Source organism: Dipodomys ordii, unplaced genomic scaffold, assembly GCF_000151885.1.
Source record: "Dipodomys ordii isolate 6190 unplaced genomic scaffold, Dord_2.0 Scaffold67, whole genome shotgun sequence".
NCBI classification, from domain to species: Eukaryota; Metazoa; Chordata; class Mammalia; order Rodentia; family Heteromyidae; genus Dipodomys; species Dipodomys ordii.
Window position 1 is genome coordinate 10,909,755 of NW_012267283.1, and position 25,373 is coordinate 10,935,127.

Below are 25,373 nucleotides of genomic sequence, written 5' to 3' on the forward strand. Positions count from 1 at the left end.
GGAGTTTTGGTCAGGGGCCTGGGTTGGGGAGTGATCAGGAAGCTCCATTCTGTCCTTCAGAAGGTCCAGGAAGGCTGAAGACCAGCCCTACAAGGACTGGGGCAGCTGGCACGTGGACAGCTCCCTAGGTGTCTGACGGAAAGGAGATGAGATTTGCCTAAGGTCACGGGCCAAATCAGTGCGGGAGTTGGGGCTGTCAACCTGCCCAGAGCTCCTGGTAGAAGATGGCCAGCCACAAGCCTCTGGGTGGGCACCAGAGTGGGTGGGCAGAGGGGGGCCATTTGGGGTTACTAGCTCCATGGAAGAGGTGGGGAAGGGAAGCGCAACTCCCCGCTGCATACATCATCCCCTTTAGTCCTCAAGACCCAGCATGGTTAAACAGGATGCCTTTAAGATGCAGCTACAGAGGCAGAGGCAAAGGAGCTGCAGGACTTGATCTTGGTGTGCTTCTCCCCTTGACCTGGGTCTGTGAGGATAGGGGCTTACAGGATGGAGAGGACCTGGGAGAGCTCTCACAGTCAGTCCAGGAGGAGAGGAAGAGGAAGGGTACTCTATGAGCCCAGCCAAGGGCCAGCCAAGGACTTTCCCCTCCCCCACCAACAGAGCAAGGGGGGCCGGGGGAGCCAAGATGGGGCATCTGGGAAGGTCCATGCTGAAGAGAGCCCCCAGCCAGCCCGGCTGGGACACGAGAGAGGGGTCCGGCGTAGGTCTTTGTGCTCCACACTACGGGACTCTGGGCAAGGCTTAAGAGAAATGGCGTACCAGGATGATAGATACAAGAGGCCTGGGGTGGCAGGGAGACACAGAGCCCCCAAGAGAACAAGCCTCATAAGACAGAGGAAGGCGTTGGCATAATGGGGACCATGGTGGGGAGACCTGAGAGCTGCCGTCTGGGGATGTGCCCCCTCCCTCCCTAGATCTGCGTCTGGACAGTGTCAGATGTGTGCAGAGGCGCTCACCGAGGCCTTAATCGCATCAGGAAAAAGGTCTTTCCTTGGCAGCTGCCCACAGCAATCTGTGTTTCCTGTGGGCCTGCCAGGAGGCATCTGTTCTGGACCAGAAGGGTGGAGGAAGGGAGGCAGGGCAGGGCGGGAGGGGACAGGGCAGAGCGAGCTGGGGGCGGCATGGTGTTCCTTCGTGCTCTGCGGGACGCCTCTGCCTGCATGGAGATTTTGCTCACCCTCGCTCAGAGTGCTTGCCTTAGCTGTGGCTGATGGAGAATCCAGAGGACTGCCCCAGGCTCCTGCCCCCCCCCCATCCTCTCAGCCATACCCTTGGGAATCTTGACCAGCTTGGAACTATTGGTCAGCTTTCTCCCTGCAATGATGTGTTTGGGGATCATCAGGACTCTGTCAGAATTTTCCTTTTTCAGTACTGAGGATTGAACCCAGGGCCTTGTGAATGCCAGGCAGCAGCCCTACCACAGAGCTAGACCCCAGCATGATTTTTTTGTTTGATTTATGTCAGTCCTGGAACTTGAATTCAGGGCCTAGGTGTTGTCCTTTAGCTTTTTCACTCAAGGCTATTGCTCTACCACTTAAGCTACAGCTCCACTTCCATTCCATACCAGCCTAATTTTGAACTAACTTTCTCTCTCTCTCTCTCTCTCTCCTTTCTCTCTCCTTGAACTTAGGGCCTGGGCACTATCCCTGAGCTTCTTTTGCTCAAGGCTAGCACTTGACCGCTTAGGCCACAGCACCACTTCTGGCTTTTTCTGTTTATGTGGTACTGAGGAATCAAACCCGGGGCTTCATACATGCTAGGCAAGCACTCTACCACTGAGCCACCTTCCCAGCCCCTAGTTTTAAACTTTCTAGTTTGAGGTTTTTGTTGTTGCTAGCCTAGACTCCCCCAGTTTGAGTCCTGCAGAACAAACGATATACTCAATCAGAGCTGACTGTTGTGTAAACATTGAAAGCCCCTGAGGTCTCACCAGTGAAAATTAGTTGAACACTAAGTATGCACTGGGACAGACAGACACACAGACACACACACACTGTGCTCCTAGCCCTGTGCAAGGTGCGAGCCGGTTCTGGACTACCCAGATTCTCATTTCAGTGTCATCACTCATCAGCTTTGTGACCTATGTTGCTTAACCTCTCTGTAAAAATCATACTTCATGAGGGCCGGTGATGTACATAGATGTTCTTAACTGTTAAAGTAATACTCTGCAGCTGTTGTTTGTAGTTTAGTGTGCTACCTATGTTACTAGAGAAGAAATGGCCACATGGGCCAAGTTGAGACTGGAACATGAGAGATGGCGTACTGGAGCTTTATGTTCATTTACTTTTGATTCGTTTTTGTTGTTTTATGGTCCTAGGGATTGACTCAGGGCTCATCCTTGATAGGTAAGCTGTCTACCACTTGAGCCACACCTCCAGCCCTTTGCTTTTAGTTTTGTTTTCCAGACAGGTCCTCACTATTTGCCTAGGCTGGCTGTGATTAAAGGAGCTCTTCCTGCCTCTGCTTCCTGGGTAGCTGGGACTACAGGTATGTACCACTATGCCCAGTGCTAATTTTGATTAGTTGTTTGGTTTGGTTTTGGGTGGCAGTAATAGTAATAGACCTTGAGCTCTCAGTTATTTTGCTCAAGGGTGTTGTTCTATACTTGAGTCATACCCCCATTTCCAGCTTTCTGCTGGTTAACTGGAAAATCTAAGGATTTGTCTGTCCAGGCTGGCTTTGAACTTGATCTTTAGATCTCAACCTTTTAAGTAGCTAGCATTATAGGCATGAGACATTGGCACTCGGCAATTCTTTTTTTAGAGATTATATAATATTTATGTGGTATCTGAGTGTATATGTGCACAATACATTTGTATTCTGTTACAGGCTTACTTTTTATGGTGCTACTGGGGTTTGAACCCAAGACCTCACACTGAGGCAGATGAGCTATGACTTGAGCCATATCCCAAACCTCCTACCTTGAATTCTTCAGGATATATATTCCAAGGTGGAAATGCTGGTCATTCTAGTTTAATTTGTGAAGAATTATCTATCATAGTACTGTTTTCCATAGCGGCTGCACAGATCCCCACCAGTTCTCCAATTCTTCAGCAGCACTTGTGATTTTTCTGGGTTTTTATTTTTGCTTTTGTCACAGCCATCCATGGGGGTGAAGCTCAGCAGTAGAGCACTTGCCGAGCCTGGGCAAAGCCCTGGCTTCAATCTCCAGCCATCCCAATGGATGTGAGGTGGCATTGGCACACGTTGGGCTTTTTAATTTGTTAACCTGGACTCCCCCAATTTGAGGCTCACAGCATATACCTGTCACAGAATCTGATCTGACTGTGTGTGGTTTTTATTTGTATTTCTCTAACAATAATGATATTGGGTATATTTTTATATGCTATGTGGTCATTAGTATATCTTCTCTAGAGAACTGTCTCAGGTCTTTTGCCCCTTCTTTTTTGTAGTATTAGGATTTGAAGTCAGGGCCTATGCTTGCTATCCAGGCACTCTACTACTTGAGCCATGCCTCCAGACCTTTTACTTTTCCAATAGGATCTCTAATTTGTCTCTGGGCTGTCCTGGACTACCATCTATCCTGTTTACACCTCCTGTGTAGTTAGGATGACTGGTATGTACCACCACATCTGGATAGTGGTTGAAATAGTGACATATGAACTATTTGCCTGGGCTGACTTCAAACCATGATATTCCTGCTCTCATCCTTCTAAGTAGCAGTTGTATAAGTGGCTAGGATTACAGGTATGTGAGTAGCCAGGCTTACAGGTGTGTGAGTAGCTAAGATTGCAGATATGTGAATAGCTAGGATTGCAGGTATGAGCCATCATGCCTGGCTTGCTCTTTTACTTTGTTGTTGAGTTTTGAGAGTTCTGTATGTATTCTGTGTATCCATCTCTGACCAGATACATGCTTTTCCCCCATTCCACAGGTCGCCTTTTTTCCCCCTAGAGTTCACTGATCAATATAATTTTATATGGTCAGAGGCACAGAGGTACCGTGTCTTTGTGCTCCTCCCATAAGAGTATCCTCCTCTGGCAGGTTGCATCTTTACTGTGTTAAAAAAAAATATCCCCGGGGGCTGGGAAGGTGGCTCAGTGGTAGAGCGCTTGCCTTGCACGCATGAGGTCCCGGGTTCGACTCCACAGCACCACATAAGCAGAAAAAAAAAGCTGGAAGTGGTGCTGTGGCTCAAGTAACAGAGTGCTAGCCTTGAGCTGAAGAGCTGAGGGACAGCGCCCAGGCCCAGAGTTCAGGCCCACGACTGGACCCCCCCAAAAAATATATCCCTGAGAAACAAGTTTTGATTTTCATGAAGTCCAGTGTGTCCATTTTTTGCATTGCTTTTGGTGACATAGCAAAGAAATCATTGCCAAATCCAGTGTCGCCAAGCTTTTGCCTTGTGCTTTAAGTTTTTAGTCTTCTTTGATCCAGTTTGAATTCCTGTCAGAAGTAGAGAATGAGCCAGGTGCTAGTGGTCCCACCTGTGTAATCCTAGCTGCCCAGGAGGCTGAAAACTGAAGATCAAGGCTCAGAGCCAGCCCAGGCAGGCAAGTCCCAGAGACTCTTACCAACAGTTAACCAAAAAGGTCAGAAGTGCAAGTGTTGTTTGGGTGGTACAGAACCAGCTCTAAGTGGAAAAACAAAAAACAAAAAAACAAGCAAGATTGTGAGGTCCTGAGTCCAAGTCGTAGTACCAACACACACGCACACGCACGCACGCACACACGCACGCACGCACGCGCGCACACACACAGGTGCATGATAATGTAATGCAGAGGGTTTCCTGTAGTCTAGAGTTTGCTGATCCCTTCCTTATGGAGGGGCATTTCTCCATGCCCCCTGTGCACAGTTACAGGCAGCGGCTCGGCCATGGTGGGTTCCATTTCTTAGTCATGTAGCTTCATAAGGAATGCCATGTTATTTGGCTTTGACTTTGGCTTTGTATTGGGCAGTGTACGGTGCTGAGACTGGTCAGTGGGTTTGGGTGTTGCAAGCAACCCATCCATTATGCCTGGCATCTCAAATCTGACATTCGCCACATGGCAGGGAGGCAGGTTAGAACATAGCCCAGCAGGCTGGCCCGCCCTAGAGCAGCCTGTTCAGTGTGTGAGGCAGGGCTTGAGAATGTGCAATTCTGAAATGATGCCCTTGGGGACTCCATTGTGAGAGCACTGGGTCACATCCACTCACCAGCTGAGATTCACTGGGACTCCCTGCCCAGTGAGGATGGCTGTGGCCTGGACCCCACCCCCAGAGATGAGAAGGAATATGTGTTTGTTTGTTTATCTTTTTTAGAGGCAAAGTCTGTTTAGCCCAGGCTGGCTTTGGTGTTTGGGATTTAGGGGTTTTTTGTTGGTAGTGATAGTGGTGGTCTTGGGGATTGAACTCAGGGCCTGGGTGCTGTTCCTGAGCTTTTTTGCTCAAGACTAATACTCTACTACTTGAACCACAGCTCCACTTCTGGCTTTTGGGTGTACAATTAGACATAATATTGTCATAGACTTTTCTGCTGCAGCTCACTTTGATCCTCAGATCTCAACCTCCTGAGTAGCAAGAATTACAGGTGTGGGCCTACAATGTTCTAACACATGGATAGAATATTCTTTACTCGTGCTAACTGTCATCTTTTTATTTCTTAAAGTGTCAAGGTATACTGTGGTTCTCCCCACACACACACACACACACTCACTTTGGCAGTGACAGAAGTGGGGTTCTTCAGATCACCGCATGGGACACTGACAGGGGAAGCCTTTGTGCCCACAAGGTCAAACTTTAAGAGGGATACGGCGAACCCTTGAAATACCAGGTGTGTGGAACCACAAACTTACATAAAGATTATGGTAGCTGGCAGTGTCAAACCAGGTTATTTCATTCTTTACCCTAAAGCCACCTACAGAGATGGTGAAAGACTTGTGTCACACCCACCTGGTGCTTTCATCTACCCTGTAGCTAACCCTTGTCCTGAAATGATGTTAGGGCAAAGAAGAGAGGCTCTGGTGAACATTCTCTCTCCCTCTCCCTCTCGCTCTCCTTCCTTCCCTCCCTCCATCCATCCCTCCCTCTCTTTTTCTCTTTCTTTCTTTCCCCCGCTCTTAAGTACACACACACACACACACACACACACAGAGTACCCCACCACCACTACTACCACCATCCTGTTCAGAGCCTGATGTCCACCTGCGCTGCTGGTACCCATCTGAAGTTCACCAAGTCCCTTTCTACAGCTTCATTTTCCCATCATGCAGCAGGGACTGTGATCCCACTGCCAAGTGGTTGTCTGGTGTGGGACAGGGCCCTGGCCCCTGTACTGCCAGGCATGAAGGAATGAGCACAGAGCTACATTAAACTCACTCATAGCTCAATCCACAGTCCGAGGAGCCTGGCCTTGGGGCCACTGCGGGTGGGACGGTGGCACAATGCATGGGATCAGGCCTGTGCCCCACAGAGGAGGCTTGGTTGCGGCTTGGCTATGGGCCCTGCCCGTCCCCAGGCTGTGCAGTTCTCACTCCCAGGCATGTTCCTGCTTGCAGAGAAAGCGGAACTCCCTTCTATGATTGCTGAGTCATTAGAGCCAGGCCCTGGCCCTGAGTGCACACCCTCGGGAGTCCTCACCTGGGAGTCAGTGCTGAATGTGGTGCTCGCGCACATGCGCACACACACTGCACACGGCCAACCCGCGCCTGCGGGCTTCTCCTGCACGCATGCCCGCCCACGCCTGCACCATGCACACAGGCCTGCTGGGTGCCACCTCATTCCCACTTCTGCAGCTTTCCTTTAAGGCATCAGATCTGGTTGGGCTGGGGCCAAAAGGCAAGAATGTTCACTCTCTTTTACCAACCACTGGTGTCATCCCCCAAAGCCAACAGCATCTTTTCCAGAAGGGTATACATACCTTCATGACAGATGTATGAGACTCTTGTGTGTGTGTGTGTGTGTGTGTGTGTACTGGGGCTTGAAGTCAGGGCCTGAGCACTGTCCCTGAGCTTTTCTTTTTGCTCAAGACACACTCCACCACTTAAGCCATAGATAGCTCTGCTTTCAGCTTTTTGCTGATTAATTGGAGATAAGAATGTCATGGACTTTCTTGCCTAGGCTAGCTTGGAACCGTGATCCTCAGATCTCAGCCTCCTGAGTAGCTAGGATTATGGGCATGAGCCACCAGCACCTGATTTGTCTGAGACTTCTGTTATCCCTGATTTGTCTGAGACTTCTGTTATCCCATTGTACAGACAAGAACATGGAGGTTAGATCTCTTGCCCATTCAGTAGGTAAGGGCAGAGCTGGAACTGCAGGCCAGGCTGGGGCAGCACCGTGGGCTCGGGTGAGATGGGGGGGGTGGCAAGTCCCCTGTGGTTTCTCTGCTTCATGTACATACTTGAGGAGATGAAAAGCCTGGCATAGCAGCCCAGCTTGTCTCCCGGAGGGAGCAGGAAAAGCCACAATTACAGCCTGCTCACTTGGTGGCCTTCCTAGCGGGTCACTTGTCCAGGTAGCACTGACCGCCGTCCTGGTGTGTCATCTTACTTACATTGAGCCTCAAGCCTCTCGTCCCCCTTGTCGCCCACAGATGTCATGGCACCCCCAGTACCGCAGCTCCAAGTTCCGCCACGTCTTCGGCAAAGCAGCCAGCAAAGAGAACTGCTACGACTCCGTGCCCATCACCCGCAGCGTCCACGACAACCACTTCTGTGCCGTGAACCCCCATTTCATTGCTGTCGTCACTGAGTGTGCTGGTGGCGGGGCCTTCCTTGTCATCCCCCTGCACCAGGTAAGGAGGCCAGCGACACGCCCAGGACAGCAGGGGCTCTGCGCCTGCGCCCACCACAGGCTTCCAGCCCCCAGCGGGACCCGTGCGTACCATAGGACCTCCGGTCAGTCCTTTGGCCTCTTGGAGCCTTGGTTCCCTTCTTAAGAAAAATGAGACCTCGCTGGGCACCGGTAGCTCACGCCTGTCATCCTAGCTACTCAGGAGGCTGACCTCTGAGGATCACAGTTTGAATCCAGCCTGGGCAGGAAAGTCTGGGAGACTCTTATCTCCAATGAATTACCAAAAAGCAGGAAGTGGAGCTGTGGGTCAAGTGGTAGAGTGTTCCTGAACAAAAGAGCTCAGGGACAGCACCTAGGCCCTGTGTTCAAGCCCTACAACCAACAAAAAAGCAAGGAAGGGAGGGCGGAAGGAAAGGAAGAAGGAAGGAATGGAGGAAGGAAGGAAGGGAAAAAAAACAACTAGAGTCCAGCCCCTAGCTGCTAGCCCTGTCCCTCCTAGGACTTCCTGCCTACCTGCAAGACAGGATAGCAGATGAATTCTCTCTTGAATAAGATGTCCTTTTCCTTGCTTGCTTGGCTCACATGGATTTGGGGGGATTTCCAAGGCCCTCTGAGACACCTAGCGTGGCGGGGGGGGCGGGGCGTGCAAGGGTCTTGAGGCTGGAAGCTGTGCCAGGGGCTGAGGCTTGTCCTCAGGATTATGGGGATGGCAAAGGCCTTCTGTGCCATGGCTGGAACTCGTGTTTCTGACCCCCAGCAGTGAAAGTCCTTAATGCAAAGTGCAGCTTCTGTCCAAAGCAGAACACCTCATGGACGGGCTTCAGGTTTTGGGTGGCTTGGGGCCTCTGGCCCTCAGCAGAGACAAGCGAGCAATCCCAGGCTAAAGATTAGGAAGCAGAAATTCACCCAGACCTCCAAGCATGTAATCCCCTGTGAGTAAGTAGGCTGCAACAACCCCTGAGGGACTTCCACAGTGGCTACTATACATACAGGCCAGAATCTCATAGATCAGGCTTTGTGATCACACTGCGTGTGACGTAGAAAGCTAGAACAGGTAAATGTTGAAGTTTCACCCATCTGCTATTCTCAAAACATTTTAAAATCATTTATGGACCTCAGATGAAATCAAAATGGAATTATATTTTATATATTTATTGTTTTTGAATTATTACCCTTAAGTAGTTGTACAGAGTTGTTGCCATTCAGCAAAGCAGTTTATGAATATAGCACATCTTGACCAATATCACCCCTTTCAAGATTCTCACGCACATACTTAATTTTATATTCTTAGTTTTACTTTGGGGGGTCGGGGGGGCGTGTGTGTACCAGTCATTGTTCTTGAACTCAGGAATTAGCTCTGTCCCTGAGCTGTATGTATGTATGTATGTATGTATGTAAGTATGTATGTATGTATGTTGTGCCAGTTCTGGGGCTTGAACTCAGGGCCTGAGCTCTGTTCCTGAGCCTCTGTGTGCTCAAGGCTAGTGCTCTACTACTTGAGCCACAGCACTACTTCTGGTTTTTTCTAAGAGTCTCATGATCTTTTCTGCCTTGGCTGGCTTTGAACTGTACTCCTCAGATCTCAGCCTCCTGAGTATCTAGGATTATAGGCATGAGGCACCAGCACCCAGCTTGCTTTTGGCTTTTTGCTAATTAGAAGCAAGAATCTCTTTCCTGCCTAGGCTAGCAGCCTCCTGAGTCGCAAGGATTACAGGAGCCACTGGCTCAGATACGTTTTTTTAGTTTTAGTTTAGTTTAGTTTTTTGGCTGGTCCTGGGGCTCGAACTTGGAGTCTGGGTGCTGTCCCTGAGCTTTTTTACTCAAGGCTAGTGTTCTGTCACTTGATCATAGCTCCACTTCCTACTTTTTGGTGATTAATTGGAGTTAAGAGTCTCACAGACTTTCCTGCCCAGGCTGGATTCAAACTGTAATCCTCAGATATCAGCCTCCTGAGTCGCTAGGATTATAGATGTGAGCCCACCAGCACCTGGGTAATATTAACATTTTTTAAGGAGTAAAAGTTGGTGGTTTTGTAGAATGTGGTTAGACTGGGTTGTATGATCAGGACAGCAATATTGCACACAAGGTGTGGTTCCTTTCCCAGTACATCACAGGTCACAGCTGTCACTCAGCTCTACCCTGTACTGTCTTTGGCAAATCCTGCAGACCACATTCATAAAGGAGAGATATGAAGAGCAACCTCTTGAAAGATCCTGGCTTGGCTTCTAAGAAAAGTCATTTGATGCTGGAGAAGCAAATGGGGCGAGATGGAAAGGCCTTGGATGCCAGAGTGAAACAGGAGAACTGTGCTCTAGGGATAAAATGTATGAGCTGGTGCGGGCCTGGGCAGAGTGAGACTTCCTGGGAGATGTGCAGGTCAGAGCTGGAGAGATGGTACCCCCAGCCTTCATCCTCGTGGATACTTGTTAAAGATTCTCCCCACCAAACAAACCTCATCCTTAAAGAATTCATTAGGGCTGGGAATGTGGCTTAGTATAGAGGCTTGCCTAGCATGCATGAAGCCCTGGGTTCAATTCCTCAGTACCCCATAAGCAGAAAAAAGCCAGAAGTGGCTCTGTAGCTCAAATGGTAGAGTGCTAGCCTTGAGCAAAAGAAGCTCAGGGACAGCGCCCAGGCCCTGAGTTCAAGCCCCAGGACTGGCCAAAGAAAAAAAGAAAAAGAAAAAAAAAGAATTAATTTAGTTTCCTGAGTTTATTTTTATTACTCAAACTCATTCAGAACTGTCACCGTCTCTCATGAACTACTCAGGTACATGTAAGTAGGTGTGAACAACTAGTACCCAGAAAATAAATTGGTTTGATGTGGATGGGAAGAGAGGACAAGATGATCTGGAAAGTCCTTCTTCAGAAATGACCTTTAAGCACAGAACTCCTCCCTTGAAATTCTGGAGGAGGAGTGTTCAGCTAGAACCAATAGCAAGTGCACAGGCCCTAGGACAGGAGTGGACCTGGTTGGTTGTGTGCTGTTGCTTTGCAGAAGGGTGGGGATGAGGTCACGGGAGGAGTGGGGCTACAGTGTAAAAGTTGTTTAGGCCACGGGGAGCCTGGGCTCTTGATCCAGCAGCAAGCTGCTGACAGGGGAACCTGGAGGGTGTCCTTTACAACCTGATCCTAGGTAAAAATCATGATCCGTTGGGTTGTTTTGAAGTCTGGTATATAACTCAAGGAAACATCTCAGACGCTGACAAACTGAGGCTGAACAGGAGCTCCCAGCCCCTGGGGTCCACATCCTACACTTGAATGCCACCCAGATTCTCCATTCAGTGGGTTCTGAGTGTGGCTGGAAGCTGGATTCCCAGCAGTCCCCAGGGCTGTCAGCTCATTTTTCTATCGATGGGGAGTCTTAGAGATGCTGAGGACTCTTCTACCCAGAGCCCCCCTAGGGTTTCTGCCTTGGTCCCGTGCTACAGCTACCATAATGAGTCTGTCAGGATGCAGAGCTTTTCCTCGTCCACAGAGATCTCTGTGAGCCCCCTCTATAGCCGCCCCCTTCCTCTGCCCCCCAACGGCCACTCATTTCTACACTTCTGCCATTTTACAAATGTGCTATCAGCCGGGTCCCCGTGGCTCACACCTGTAATCCTCGCTACTCAGGAAGCTGAAATCTGAGGATTGTGGTTTAAAGCCAACCTAGGCAGGAAAGGCCGTGGGACTCTTATCTCCAATTAACCAGAAGTGGTGCTGTGGCTCAAGTGGTGGAGTGCTTGCCTTGAGCTGAAGAACTGAAGGACAGTGCCCAGGCCCAGAGTTCAAGCCCCACAACCAAAAACAAAAAAATAGAATGTGATATCAAAACGGTAGCTCGGCTCAGGTGGTAAAGCACCTTGCTTAGGAGGACCAAGATCAAACCTCAGTACCAACCACCAAAATAAAGTGCTATAGAAGTAGAACCTAACAGTAATATCTTTCTGAGTTTAACTTTTTCTTTTCTTTTTGGTGGTAGAAAACAACCAAGAGCGCAGAACCCATGCATGCTAAGCCGGCGCTCTACCACTGAGCCACGTTTCCCAACCTAAGCTTGACTTTTTTCACTCTGCAATTCTCTAGAAACCCCTCCAGGCTGTGGCATATGCCCATCATGTGCTCCTTTTCTTTGCTGAGTAGTATTCCACAGTTACCCTTATGTCGATTTGACACCTTCACCCATGAGAAGCTATCTGGTTAGCTATGGTGGCGCAGCGGCAGGAGGATCCCCAACTCCAGGACAGCTGGTCCTATATGGGGAGACATGTTCAAAAACACAACAGGACAAGCCATCTGGTTGCTTCCATTCCGGGGCTGTGAGGAGTAAAACTGTTGTAAGCAGTAGGTGTTCGGAGAGCACAGGCAGTTATGTGTCAGGAAGAGCGGACACACCCCGTGCTTCATTTCATAGAAAACTGTCAATGCGTTTTCACAAATAATTTTGTTGTCTCTGAAGTCTGATTTCACTGGAACGGCCTGTTTTGGGTTCTGTTGGGTTTTGAGACAGAGTCTTGTCATGGAATCCAGGCTGACCTCCCTGCTGTACTTCCAGGCATGCGCTACACGCCCAGCCTCAGCTGTGATTTTATTTGCTAAGTCTGGTTTTTCAAAGGAAGCCACTGTTACTGGGTTGTAAATCCCATCTCGAGTAGCGAGTTTTTTTATAATTGCGGAAAACATCTCCAACACAAAAGTCAATAAATACAATGATCTCTTCTCTGCCAGATTCTAGAATCATCACAAATTTACCCTGTCACTTCCTCCATCCTTTTTTTTTTCCTCTGAAAGCAAATCCTGGATATTTTGTCATTTTACATACACACACACACACACACACACAAGCGTGCACACACACACACACACACACACACCCTTTAGTATGCAATTCTAAAAACATTTTCAGACCCTACCACAATGCCAGGTGACATTAATAATTCTTTATATCAGGGACATGTGAGGTGTCCCGTGGGCAGCCTCATTCATAGATGCCTCTGCCTGAAGCCTCTGACAAACTTGGGTTTGGTTGAACTGTTTCTGAGTTAGTGTAGGTGCTGTCACTGGGGCTTGAACTTGGGATCTCCAGCTCTTCCTAGGCCTATTCACTCAAGGCTGGTCCTCTGCTCCTTGAGTCACACTACCACTTCCAGGTTTTTGATGGCTAACTGGAGATAAGAGGCTTACGGATTTGTCTGCCCAGGCTGGCTTCAAACCTCAGTCCTCACATCTCAGCCTCCTGTGTTGCAGAGATTACAGGCTTGAGCTGTTGAAGTGTTCTTTTTTTTTTTTTTTTTTTTGGGTCCGGTCGTGGGGCCTGAACTCTGGGCCTGGGCGCTGTCCCTCAGCTCTTCAGCTCAAGGCTAGCACTCTACCACTTGAGTCACAGTGCCACTTCCGGCTTTTTTCTTTTTGCTTATGTGGTGCTGAGGAATCGAACCCAGGGCTTTGAGCATGCAAGGCAAGCGCTCTACCACTGAGCCACTTTCCCAGCCCCATGTTGAAGTGTTCTTAAGCAGCCATGTGGAATGTTCCAGAGCAGCCACATGAAGCAGAGAAGGGGAAGAAGCAGCCCTTGAAGTTCCCACCCCCACTCATGCCTGCTCAGACAGGCCCAGTGCTAGCCACGAGTGTGGGCCCCTTACCTCCCTGACCTGTCTGTCCTTATGAGGAAGTGACCTTCTAGCACCTAAGCAGCAAGGCACAGACCCTAATGAGTTCTCAGACCTGCTATGGGCTGGGGGCTGCTCTCACTTCACCTCCTGCTGCTCCTGGGGTTTGGCTCTGTTTATTTACTCAGCTCCTCCTTGACTACCAGGGACTATGGTCTGTTCTGGGCTGTGGAAAGTGCCAGAAACTGGTGATGTGCCAAAAGAGGAGGAGACACAAGTTGTCTGATTTTTTTTGTTTTTTTTTGTGGGTTTTTTTTTGTTTATTTCATGTTTGTTCATTTGTTTGCACCAGTTCCGGGGCTTGAACTGAGAGCTTGGGCATTGGACCCTGAGCTTTTTCACTCAAGGATAGCACTCTTAACACTTGGCCATAACTCCACCTCCAGCTTTTTGCTGGTTAAGGGAGATACGAATGTCTCGCTGGCTTGTCTGCCTAGGCTGGCTTTGAACTGCAATCCTCAGCTCTCATCTTCTGAGTAGCTGGGAATATAGGCATGAGCCACCAGCACTGGGCAGGTTGGCTAGTTCTTCACTGCTACGGGAGGAGCGCTGCACTGGCAGGAAGGGGACATGTCACTGGAGGTTGCCTGGCCCTGCCACTATGTACCTCAGGTCACCATCACAGGGCAGGGCTGCCCCAATACTGTCCAATGCCCCTGAAGGCGTGTGGCCTCCAGTAGGGTCCCAGGGGCCTTCCCTGCAGGGGTGAGCTGCTGTGAGCAGTCCTAAGGTCAAATTCCCTTTTGCACCTTGCCTGGTAGCCTTGACAGCCAAGGCCTGAGCTCCATGATAAAGGTCCCTCATCAAGATGTAGGGAGAGACCCACCCTGAACCCCAGGACTATAGCTTGGGTTCCTGGCCTGCCCCACCCCCTGGCTTGTATCAGAACAGCCCCACCCTGAGATGTTGGACTTTGCTGTGAGGTGTGGATGAAGGCAGGCCTGGGACAGGCAGAGCCCTAGGAGGGGCAGGTTACAGCTGGGCAGAGCAGGCTGGGGACCTGAGAGGCTGGGGGTGGGGGACACCATCAGGAGAAAGCAAAGGGGATGCTTCACCTGTGTTCTGTCACAGCAGACTGAACTTTCTCGAGACACTGTGTAGGAGAGACTGAAGCTCCCTACCCCCACCACTTTGGCTTCTTGCCAAAAAGTGTTATCTCCCAGACCTTGAAATAAACTGAGCAGCCAGAGGTGGGGTGACTCCATGGTACAGCCCGGGCCTAGCATGTGCCAGATTCCCTCCCCAGCACCTCTGAAAAACTAACCTTGTCCTTCTGATTGTCGCTGTGATGGACCTACACTGTCATTCACCCAGTGGGAGCCCAGGGCTTTCCTGTATATCTCATGCCATCCCTACGGTTGCCATTCTGTAGCTGAGGAAACTGAGGCACAGAAAGCTGAGGTCCCTGGCCTGAGGCAGCCCAGGTATAAGTGGCGGAAGAGGGCGATGGCTGAGAGCAAGAGTTTTTCTCCACTTCCTATGTTCTGTGCAGCATCCCAGCTCCTTGGGATCCACGCCTGATCCACACGTGTTATGGGTCCACAGTGTCTCCCAGCAAGGAGAGGCTCACAAAGTGGAATGTGAGCAAGGGTTGGTTGTAGTATGATGGGATAAAAGATGGGGGAATGGGAGCCGGAGTGAACACTCAAGATGGTGGCTCTCATCCTCCATTTTCCTACTTTCTAAGCTGGGAGAATGCATGCAGCCATGTCATCTAGTAAGCCCTTGTCATTGCCCAAGGTTCTAGGTAGCCAGGATGGGTGCTGTTTATTCTAAATCATGGCAATGTGATCTCAGCCCACCCGACACACAGGGGTTGTAGATGCTTACTTTGTAATTTAACATAGGAGGCACAAAAAGCTTCCTGGGTTTCTGGGTTGTTGTTTTTTCTTTTTCTTTGCTTTTGCTTTCTGGTTCTAAAGTCTCTGGTCCGCAACTTTTTTGCCTGCCTCAATAAATGCTGGAGCAGAAAAGGAGCCAAGGAAGCTGGAATTATGACTGCCTGACCCCAAAACTGCGCTAGGGAATGGCCCTCTGCCTCTCCTCCCTCTCCTGCCTTCTGGTCAACATCCTGGGCTTTTATGAGGCTCCTGGGAGGCTGGAACTGTGGCGCTATCACAGAAGAGCTGTGTCTGTACGTGAGGACAGGGACAGTGTGTGTGTGTGTGTGTGTGTGTGTGTGTGTGTGTGTGTGTGTGTGTGTGTGACAGTGTGTGTGTGTGTGTGTGTGTGTGTGTGTGTGCCGCCAGTCTTGAACTCAAGGCCTGGGTACTGTCCCTGAGCTCTTTTTGCTCAAATACTAGCCCTCTACCAATTCTTAGCCCCAGCTCCACTTCTGGTTTTGGGGTGGTTAATTGGAGATAAGAGTCTTCTGGACTTTCCTGCCCCAGCCAGACTTTAAACCATAATCCTCAGATTTTTGTCTCTTTGCCAGGATTACAGGGGTGAGCCACAAGTCCCTAGCAGACAATGGGTTCTTGGATCCCAGCATCCCATCCACTCCCTCTGTCCAGGGAGCCCCCTGCAGACTTGGACACTGTGCCTGTCCAGGAGACACAGCCCAGCCTGACCCAGCCTGCAGGTCTGTGAGGGACAAGCTTAATTACTAGTGTCCTCATAAATCCAAGGCCTATCTCTAACCTAATGGGCAGAAAGGTGAAAATGGCCTTCCTGGTTGTAAATGCCCTGCCCTCACAGGCTTTTGGCAGCTCATCTGACAGGAGGAGGCCTGGGTCTGGGGCTGAGGAGAAGGAAGAGCTAGCCAGGGCTGAGCTGCTAAGCTGCTACTCTGGAGGCCGGGTGGAGCCCCCAGAGGAGCTGCCCTGAGCCAGGGCTCCAGCTGGCTGGAGGCAGAGGGAATGTCCTGCGAGGTGACCCCATCGCTCTGTCAGCTCAAGGCCAGCCTGACAATTAGCTTTTCCTGAGAAACCCACAGGGCAGAAATTAAGGCCTGGCCCCAGGCCAGAAAGCAGAGATAAAGGCCCCTATGCCCTTTGACCCAGGAAATGCTCCAAGAAAAGGGAAAGACTGTATACAGGAAGTGGGTCAGGACTCTGACTCAGAAAAGGCTGCGGCTCCCTCAGCACAGAAAGCACCCCACAGACTCAGCACAGAAAGCACCCCACAGACTCACACAAGGGGTCGGAGAGCCTCTGCCTCTGTTCCTCCCAGTCCTGGAGACCCAGAGTGAGTCCTTCCATCAATCTGGCCTTCTTCAAGATCATGAGTGCTGTGATCCATTCGTAATGCCTGAGATAGGTACCAAATAAACATCTGGGCTGTTCACTGTTCCTAGTATTTAAAAGCACTTCCAGCTTTTATGACATTTTTTTTTGGGGGGGGGCGCTAATTGTAGAAAGGCTCATCATTTCAGAAAGTCTGTCTTTTTCTTCTTAAATACTTTGCTTGAGGCTTGCTTTGTTTGCTTTGTTTTAGGCTTGAGATGGGGTTGTACCATGTAACCCAGGCTTGCCCCTGAATCATTTTCTTCTCTTCCTCCTAAGTGTTGGGGTGACAGGCATGTACCACTACATCTGGGTATTTTATCAGTTGCCAAATAGACACCACTTTAAAAAAAAAAAAAGACAAAGATAAAGAGCTGGTGACTCACGCCTGTAATCCTAGCTACTCAGGAGGCTGAGGTCTGAGGATCGCGGTTCAAAGCCAGCCTGGGCAGGAAAGTCTGTGAGACTCTACTCTTATCTCCAATTAACCCCCAGAAAACCAGAAATGGCATTGTGGCTCAACGTGGTAGAGCACTAGCCTTGAGCAAAGGAGGCTCTCGGGGACAGTGCCCAGGCCCTGAGTTCAAGCCACAGGACCCACACACACACAAAAGACAAAAATGGTTTAAAAAAAATCATCATGATCCCATCAGGTAGGTTAACATGTAGTACATTTCCTTCCAGTTTTTCTCGGCTTTGACATACATCACATATGCATGCACACACCTGGAACCACAGCTACTATTATTGAGCACTGAGCACAGCCTGTTTGGCCTTCCAGCAATAGAGAGCTTACCCAGCATGTGTGAGATCCAGCAATACAAAATAAAATTGTTGTTGCATCCTGGGGCTTGAACCCCAGAGCCGACATGTTGTCTCTGTACACTTTTTGCACTCAAAGCTAACGTTCTACCACTTGAGTCACAGCTTCTGGGCTTTTTGGTAGTTTTACTGGAGATGAATCTCACAGACTTTCCTACCCAGGCTGGCTTTGAATGGCGATCCTCAGATTTCAGCCTCTTGAGTAGCTAGGATTACAAGTATGAGCCACCAGCGCTCAGCCAAAAAAAAGTTTTTATATGAAGGACTACTTTGTGTGCGCCTTGCATGCCATCTTGATGCTTGCTAAGTGTACACACATCCACGTCATTTCTTCTCAGCTCTCCCTTTGATCTATGAGTGTGGCCCACAAAGCCCCGATGTACCTGAGCAGGCAGTGACAGCATTGCAGGGTCCTGAGTCTGGTCCCAGCTCTACAGGGCTGTGTACTGTGATGTGGAAAGGAATGGGCTAGCCAGTTCCAGCCCTGGGTTCTATGACTTTCCTGGTAAGATGGTCCCTGGTCCCTGGAATTCCAAGTCTGTCAGTGTGATGGGAATCTCAGCTTCAGCCTTGGAGCCATGGGCAACAGGACCCCATGTCCCTTCCTAGGAGATGCAGACAGGAAGTCTGAGCAGGAAAGGGGAAGGAGGGGGGTGCCCAATTTATAACTAAAATTCAACACATTCATTGTAAAGCTCAGCGGCGCACTGGGGCTGTATATCACGAGGCTGCCATCACTCTCCAGTTGCGCTCATCATTACACAAAGCCTCCTTGGTCATTAGCAGTCCCTCCCCATCAGCCCTCCTCCCCAGTCCCAGCTCATCACTACTCTGCCTCTGTCTCCATGAATTTACCTTTTCTGGGTGTTTCATAGGTATTAGCCAGGGCCCTGCATAGCAGGGACTAGAAGAAGTGCTCATTTGATCAATCAATGAAACCACATCTACGTACCATCCAAGTAGGCTCTCTGTAGGTCTATGTGTGCATGCAGTGTGCTCTGGCTATATTGCTCAAGTTGGCTGCCATCTCTAGACTCTTTGCTTAGTTTCCAGTGTAACTGGGACTGTGCTAACCTGTGGCTTGTTAGTATCACTGTATAACCCAAGCTGTCCTTAAACTCCTGGTCCTCCTGCCAGCCTCCTAAGTGCTGAGATTCAGGCATGCATCACTGTGCCTAGTAAATACGTGACTTTTCCAATCTGTTTCTTTGCTTAATGTGTTTTCAAGGTTCACCCATATGATGGCATATTATTAGTGCTGTATTCCTTCTGGCTGAACAGTATTCTGATGCATGGGTATATTTTATCTATTCCATTTATCCTGTGATGGACATTTGAGTTGTCTCCAGCTCTGCGTGTTATGAATGCTGCTGCTGTGGACACGGTTGATGCATTCCATGTAGATCTGTGCTGTCATCTTTCCCAGGGATACTAGGTCCTGTGGTGACTCTGGTTAACTTGGAAGGAGCTCCAGGCTGTCCTTCCAGAAGGCTGCCACCTGCATTGTGCCCCCCTGGTGGGGCATGAAGATGGCCCCTTTCCCCAACATCCAGCCTGTGCTTTGCATACAGCCTTTGCGGCCCTCATGCCAACCCACGAAGTTCCCAATATTTCCTCCACTTTGCCAAAGGGGGACCCAGGGCTCAAAGGCATGAAGTGACCCTCCCCTCACATACACACCGGGTGCCGGATCAGGCTACCTTCACACCCACTTCACATCTACCCCTCACGCTGTCCGGCTCACTTGGTCACTGCTGACCAAGTGATCTTAGCCTGCTTTCTTCTCCAACCCTGGGCGCAGTGCTCCCCCCACCCCCGCCACCCATGCCTCACTCCAACCCTGAGTCCTGCACTCCAACCCTGTGCGCTGCCCTCTAACCCTGGGCACTGTTTTGCAGACAGGAAAGTTGGACCCTCACTACCCCAAAGTCTGCGGACACAGAGGGAATGTCTTAGACATCAAGTGGAACCCTTTCAATGACTTCCAGATCGCCTCCTGTTCTGAAGATGCCACAGTGAGTGTCACCCCAGCGGGCATGTGCACTTCAGCTGAGAAGAATGGGTGGGGTGGCTGGGGCAGGCGGGGCAGGCCTGGGAGGTGGCTGCTGCCCACTGGGCTCCACTGGGCTCCTTCATCACCTAGTTGAGGTTGCTGCATGGGGGGATGGTGTCAGAGATCACAGAGAAGTTCTGGGTGCAGTGAGACTTGGTAGGGGGCACACTTTCTCTCTCTAGGCCTTGGTTTTCCTCATCTGTAAAAATGGGTACATAGCTTCTGCTCATCTAATGAGACCTATCCAGATTCCCACCACAGATCCCACCACAGGGGTGGCTGTAAACTGTCATGAAAGTTGACAGAGGGAGACTTGCATGAACATGGACACCTAAACCATCCCAGAAGGTCCCAGTTTTTTTTAAGACTACAGTCTCAGCCAGGTATGGTGGCTCATACCTGTAATCCCAACTACTTGGAAGTGAGAATAGCACCAAGCTTTTTACCAACTCTCATGCATTCCTTCTCTATACCAAGGACATATTTCCAGCCCCGCAATGTTCAGTGTCAGTTACTTCTAATTCATTCTGTGCCTGCTTTTAATACAGTGGTTGTGATGTGTAAAGCAAAGGACATAGATGCAACCAAGAGATGAAAGTAAAGTCCATGCCATGGCTACTGTTTCTTGTGATTCCACCATACCCCTGACTCCTGTTACACTGCACTGCAGATCAGTCTTCCCAACAAAAATATCATACCATGTACAAGTCGTTATGTCAAAACGAACTTTACAACTTTGGTGCGGGGGGAGGGTTGGGGGGGGAGGAGGAGGGGAAAGGATGGGAAGGGGAAACAAAAGAGGAGGCTACAATGCTTGATAAGAAATGTACTCATTGGGCTGGGAAGGTGGCTCAGTGGTACAGCGCTTGCCTTGTATGCATGAGGCCCTGGGTTCGATTCCTCAGCACCACATAAGCAGAAGAAAAAGCCGGAAGTGGCGCTGTGGCTCAAGTGGTAGAGTGCTAGCCTTGAGCTGAAGAGCTGAGGGACAGCGCCCAGGCCCAGAGTTCAGGCCCCATGACCGTACCAAAAAAAAAAAAAGAAAGAAAAGAAATGTACTCATTATCTTGCCCATGTAATTGTAACCCCTCTGTACAGTATTTTCACAATAAAATTTTAAAAAAAACGAAAATATCATACCAGGCATTTTTGCTAAGGCAAAAAGAGAAACAAAGTGTTGCAAAATGCTTATTGTTTGATCAAAGGAAGCAGATTAGTTCATCAAGAAAGGAAAACAGAAGAGCCTGAGAAGACCAGATATGGTGGTACATGCCTGTACTCTCAATGCTAGGGAGACTGAAATGGGACCATGAATTTGTTTGTTTGTTTTGTTTTTGGGTCCGGTCGTGAGGCTTGAATTCTGGGCCTGGGCGCTGTCCCTCAGCTTTTCAGCTCAAGGCGAGCGCTCTACCACTTGAGCCACAGCACTACTTCCGGCTTTTTTTTTAATTATGTGGTGCTGAGGAATCGAACCCAGGGCCTCAGGCATGCAAGGCAAGCACTCTACCACTGAGCCACCTTCCCAGCCCGGGACCATGAATTTGAAACCAGGCTAGCCTACATACTGAGACCTTGTCTCAAAAAATACACAGAGGTCAGACACTGGTGGCTCACACCTGTAATCCTAGCTACTCAGGAGGCTGAGAACTGAAGCTTGAGGTTCAAAACCAGCCTGGGCAGGAAAGTCCCTAAGACTCATATTTCCAATTAACCATCTGAAAACTGTAAGTTGTGCTGTGGTTCAAAGTGGTAGAGCACTAGCCTTGAGCAAAGGCACTCCGGGACAGCGCCCCAGGCCTCAAGTTCAAGCCCCACGACTGAAAGAAGAAGAAAAAAGAGAGAAAATGGATAGGAATGGGGAAGGGAAGAAGAAAAGGACAAATGAGGGAGTAAAAAAGGGATGGAGAGAGTGAGAAAGGAGGGGGAAACGGGAAAAAGGAAGGAAGGAAGTTCTAAGAGAAGATGTGTTGGATTCCATGTCACCAGTTGCTGAGAAAAGAATAGCACAGTTTCTCGCAGGGACGGCTTGGGCTCAGCATGGGACTCCTGCAGGATACCAGGTTTTTAGCCCTGGCTGCCTTATGTACATTTGCCCTGAATGGTCTTTATTTCAGGCCCCATAGCCTGCCACTGTTCCTTCTCAGATGCCCCAGGAGAGGGGAAAGGACAGGAAAGACAGGACTGAGGGCAGCAGCCTCCCCCCTGCCCCCCCCCGTCTGAGGTCAGTGCTGCTTTAGTGTCAGGGAATGCCCATAGCCAGCCATGAGCAGTGACCACCCTCACCAGTTAGGTGTGAGTGGCATCTGGCCACACTCCAGGGAGAGTTCACTTCCTAGTTTTAAAGCCAAGATGACCCAGAAGGAAACGTTGCTCCACTGGAAGCAAAACTGTCTCCCTGAATACCTGCGCGTGACACTGGGGCCTGAGAACCTTGCAGGACCATAAGGAACATCAAAATAGCTCCAGCTCCCTCTGTTGCCTCCCTGGGCCTAACACTACGCCTTGGTATTCCTCCATGCCTGGCGGTCAGGACAGCTCCTTCCATCTTCAGATTATTCCACTCTGGAAGGAAGTCTCAGCCTGGCCTCCTGGACTTTAGTTCTCTCCCTTTTCCGGTCATCCATGGACATGTTTATCCCTGCCCTGCCCTGCTCTACAGCCTACAGTGTCTCTCTTAGTGACCGGAACACAGACCCTTCATGCTGGCATTTGAGATGCCATGCCATCTGGGAGATAGGCTTGCAGCCCACACACCAGCCCCTCAACTTAGGCCATCATGGTGGCAAAGGCCCCCGGGGCAGACTTAGAAACAAAGCCTCTTCCCTGGCCAGCGTTCCACTGGTACTCTGAAAGGCCCAGCTGCCCCTCTGCTGAGGGTGGAAGCCATGGAGAGTGCTGTCCTAGTCCTTACAGAAGACACTGCCAGATCTAAGACAGGCTGGTCAAGGCCCCAGCCTCACCGTCCCTGGCCCATGTCTCTCCTGGCAGATTAAGATCTGGGACATCCCCAAGCAGCTGCTGACCAGGAACCTCACAACCTACAGCAAGGAGCTGGTGGGCCATGCACGCAGAGTGGGCCTGGTGGAGTGGCACCCTACTGCCGCCAACATCCTCTTCAGTGCTGGCTACGACTACAAGGTGAGTCTGTGTGTGCTGTCATGACCCATCACTACAAGCCAGGAGTTCTCACGGTGGTAGAGACTGGAGATCCAGATTCAGCTGCCATCAGAGGCAGAGGGAGACCCCTACACACCTCACCTAGCGTCCATTTGGTTCCCTGCCCCCTGGGCTCCACTGGGCTCCTTCATCACCTAGTTGAGGTTGCTGCATGGGGGGATGGTGTCAGAGATCACAGAGAAGTTCTGGGTGCAGTGAGACTTGGTTTTCCCCATCTGTAAAAATGGGTACATAGCTTCTGCTCATCTAACAAGACCTATCCAGATTCATGTTCCTGTGTCAGATCCCATCACAGGGGTGACTGTAAACTGTCACGAAAGTTGACAGAGGGAGACTTGCATGAACATGGACACCTCAGTGTGCTCTCTTGTTTATGAGAAAGCTGCTGTTGGATTTAGGGCCCACCCTGATTTATCATGACCACACTTTAACTACATCTGACCCTATTTCCAAATAAGGTTCTACATGAAGGGTCTAAGTGGACATGTCAACCCTTTATAACCTGTCTGCCAGAGACAGGCTGGGCCCTCCAAGACTCTTCCCCTATCCTGACTGCCCAGCAAGCAGTCAATGGGCCGTGGAGAGTGGGACACTTCACAGCCCAGGAGGCGTGGGTGCTCCCCATCCCTGCCTCTGACTCACCCCTTGGAATGCAGCCCAGCCCTCTGGCCTCCCTGGGTCTCTTTCCCAGTGGTTAGGTAAATCAGGTCATTGGACCCCCAGCATTGGTTTCTCGGCCCTTCTATTTCCATGCGAGTTTGCAGCTGCACCTCAGGGGCTTCTGTGGTAGATTTGGAGGAGTGGGAGCTGTCCCAGGGAGCTCTGGCTTTCTGCAGCCTTCTGCTCTTTATGTGAGGTATGTCTACATGTCCAACAGAGGTATTCCATCCCCGCCTCCGGGGGGCGCTACTCACACACACACTGTGGCTATGGGTTGCCTTGGAGATGTGCAGAGCACACAGCCTGTGCACCTAGCCATGGCAGCCCTGGTTAGCCAAGTAAAGTGAAAAACACTTCTAATAACGATTCGAAAACTGGATCATCTGGTCCCCTGGGGTCCTCCCAGCATGGGCAGAGAAAGATGGTATTGATCCTCCACTTCAAGCCACTCTGCCTCCAGCTTCCACCCCATGCTGTGGGCCAGGCAGCCAGCTACACACACACACACACACACACACATGGGGGGGGAGGGGATACTGTGTGTAACCCTGTGAACTGTGTGGGTCAGGCCACATGGGGGGGAGGGGATACCGTGTGTAACCCTGTGAACTGTGTGGGTCAGGCCACATGGGGGGGGGGAGGAGATACCGTGTGTAACCCTGTGAACTGTGTGGTTCAGGCCATGGTGCTCAGATCCAGCATTCTGTCATGGCAGGTGATGATCTGGAACCTGGATACAAAGGAATCTGTCATCATGAGCCCTGTAAAGACAATCGCATGTCACCAAGACGTCATCCTCTCAATGTCCTTCAACACCAACGGCAGCCTGCTGGCTACCACCTGTAAAGACCGCAAGATTCGCGTTCTCGATCCCCGGTTAGGGACCGTCCTGCAGGTCAGTGCAGGCTGAGGAGACTCTGAGGGAAGTGTGCCGGGACTGCCATGGATGGCTGGGCTAGGCAGCATAAAGAAAGATGGGCCACGCCCACTTTTCAGATAAAGAAAATGAGACCAAAAAAGAAGTGACAAACCCACATCAAGCTGCAGAAGTTGGTCAGGATGCCTCAGCTCTGTTCTAGGTTGCTGTTCTGGGTCAGGAGACCGAGGCCCTACTGAGTCCCTCTTAGGCAAGCACTCTGCCCCTTTCAATCCTTCCTCATTGAGGATCAGATTGGACACGCTGGGTGCAGTGCACATCCAGCTCTGTGCCTTGCTTGGCATAGGTGCCAGGCAAGTATGCTTGGCATAGGCTTTTAGCACATATGAATCAGGACAGAGATTGCCTATCCTAGCTCAGAAACACCAACTTCCAGCCAAGAGTGGGGAAAGACTCTACATGGCTTCCTGGAGGTGGTGTCCCCCTGAGAGATGGTCTCCAGAGGGCTGGGTAAGAGAAGGAGGCCAGAAGCCCCAGCTGCAACCAGGAGCCCCATGCAGGATCCCCCTGAATTGACATACATGTCCCTCCAGGAAGCCAGCTATAAGGAGCACCGTGCCAACAAGGTGCTGTTTCTGGGGAGCATGAAAAAGCTGCTGTCCACAGGCACATCCCGTTGGAACAACCGGCAGATGGTCCTGTGGAACCAGGTGAGTCTCCGCACCCTCCTTACCCTTCCCACCACCCTCAGCCTCATCTATCTGGTATGCCAGATAGGCCAGGGACAGGAGAGGTCAACAGCCCATTGGCTTTACCTCTTGTCATTCAGGAGGGAGATGGGCGGGGCCCTGGGGGGAGAAAGGCACAGCTGGAGACAGGCCCCCAGTGCACGGCTAATAAGCTGAATGGATGGGCAGCTGAGGGAGAAGGTTGCCTGGCAGTGCTGTCTGGAAGGAGCACTTGGCACATACTTCAGAGACTGGACAGAACCTTCATCCACCCAGATGAAGGAGAAAATAAACTCAGAGCAGGGTAGAGATATGTGAGATCAGGTAAGCCAAAAATGGCTTGCTAGCCAGGTGCTGGTGGCTCACACCTGTAATCCTAGCTACTCAGGAGGCTGAGATCTGAGGATCACAGTTTGAAGCCAGCCTGGGCAGAAAAGTCTGTGAG

At 50.4% G+C, this 25,373-nt stretch overlaps 1 protein-coding gene across 1 annotated transcript in view; it reads left to right on the forward strand.

The window, feature by feature from the left end:
- The first annotated feature begins 7,537 nt into the window (after nt 1-7,537).
- The window catches only part of Coro2a (coronin, actin binding protein, 2A), a 27,163-nt gene continuing 9,327 nt past the window's right edge, over nt 7,538-25,373 (forward strand). Inside the window, exons 1-6 of the mRNA XM_013023245.1 lie at nt 7,538-7,738; nt 19,332-19,448; nt 22,475-22,624; nt 24,039-24,218; nt 24,794-24,910; nt 24,952-24,964. Coding sequence (XP_012878699.1) covers nt 7,538-7,738; nt 19,332-19,448; nt 22,475-22,624; nt 24,039-24,218; nt 24,794-24,910; nt 24,952-24,964 — 778 coding nt within the window. The remainder of the gene's footprint in view (nt 7,739-19,331; nt 19,449-22,474; nt 22,625-24,038; nt 24,219-24,793; nt 24,911-24,951; nt 24,965-25,373) is intronic.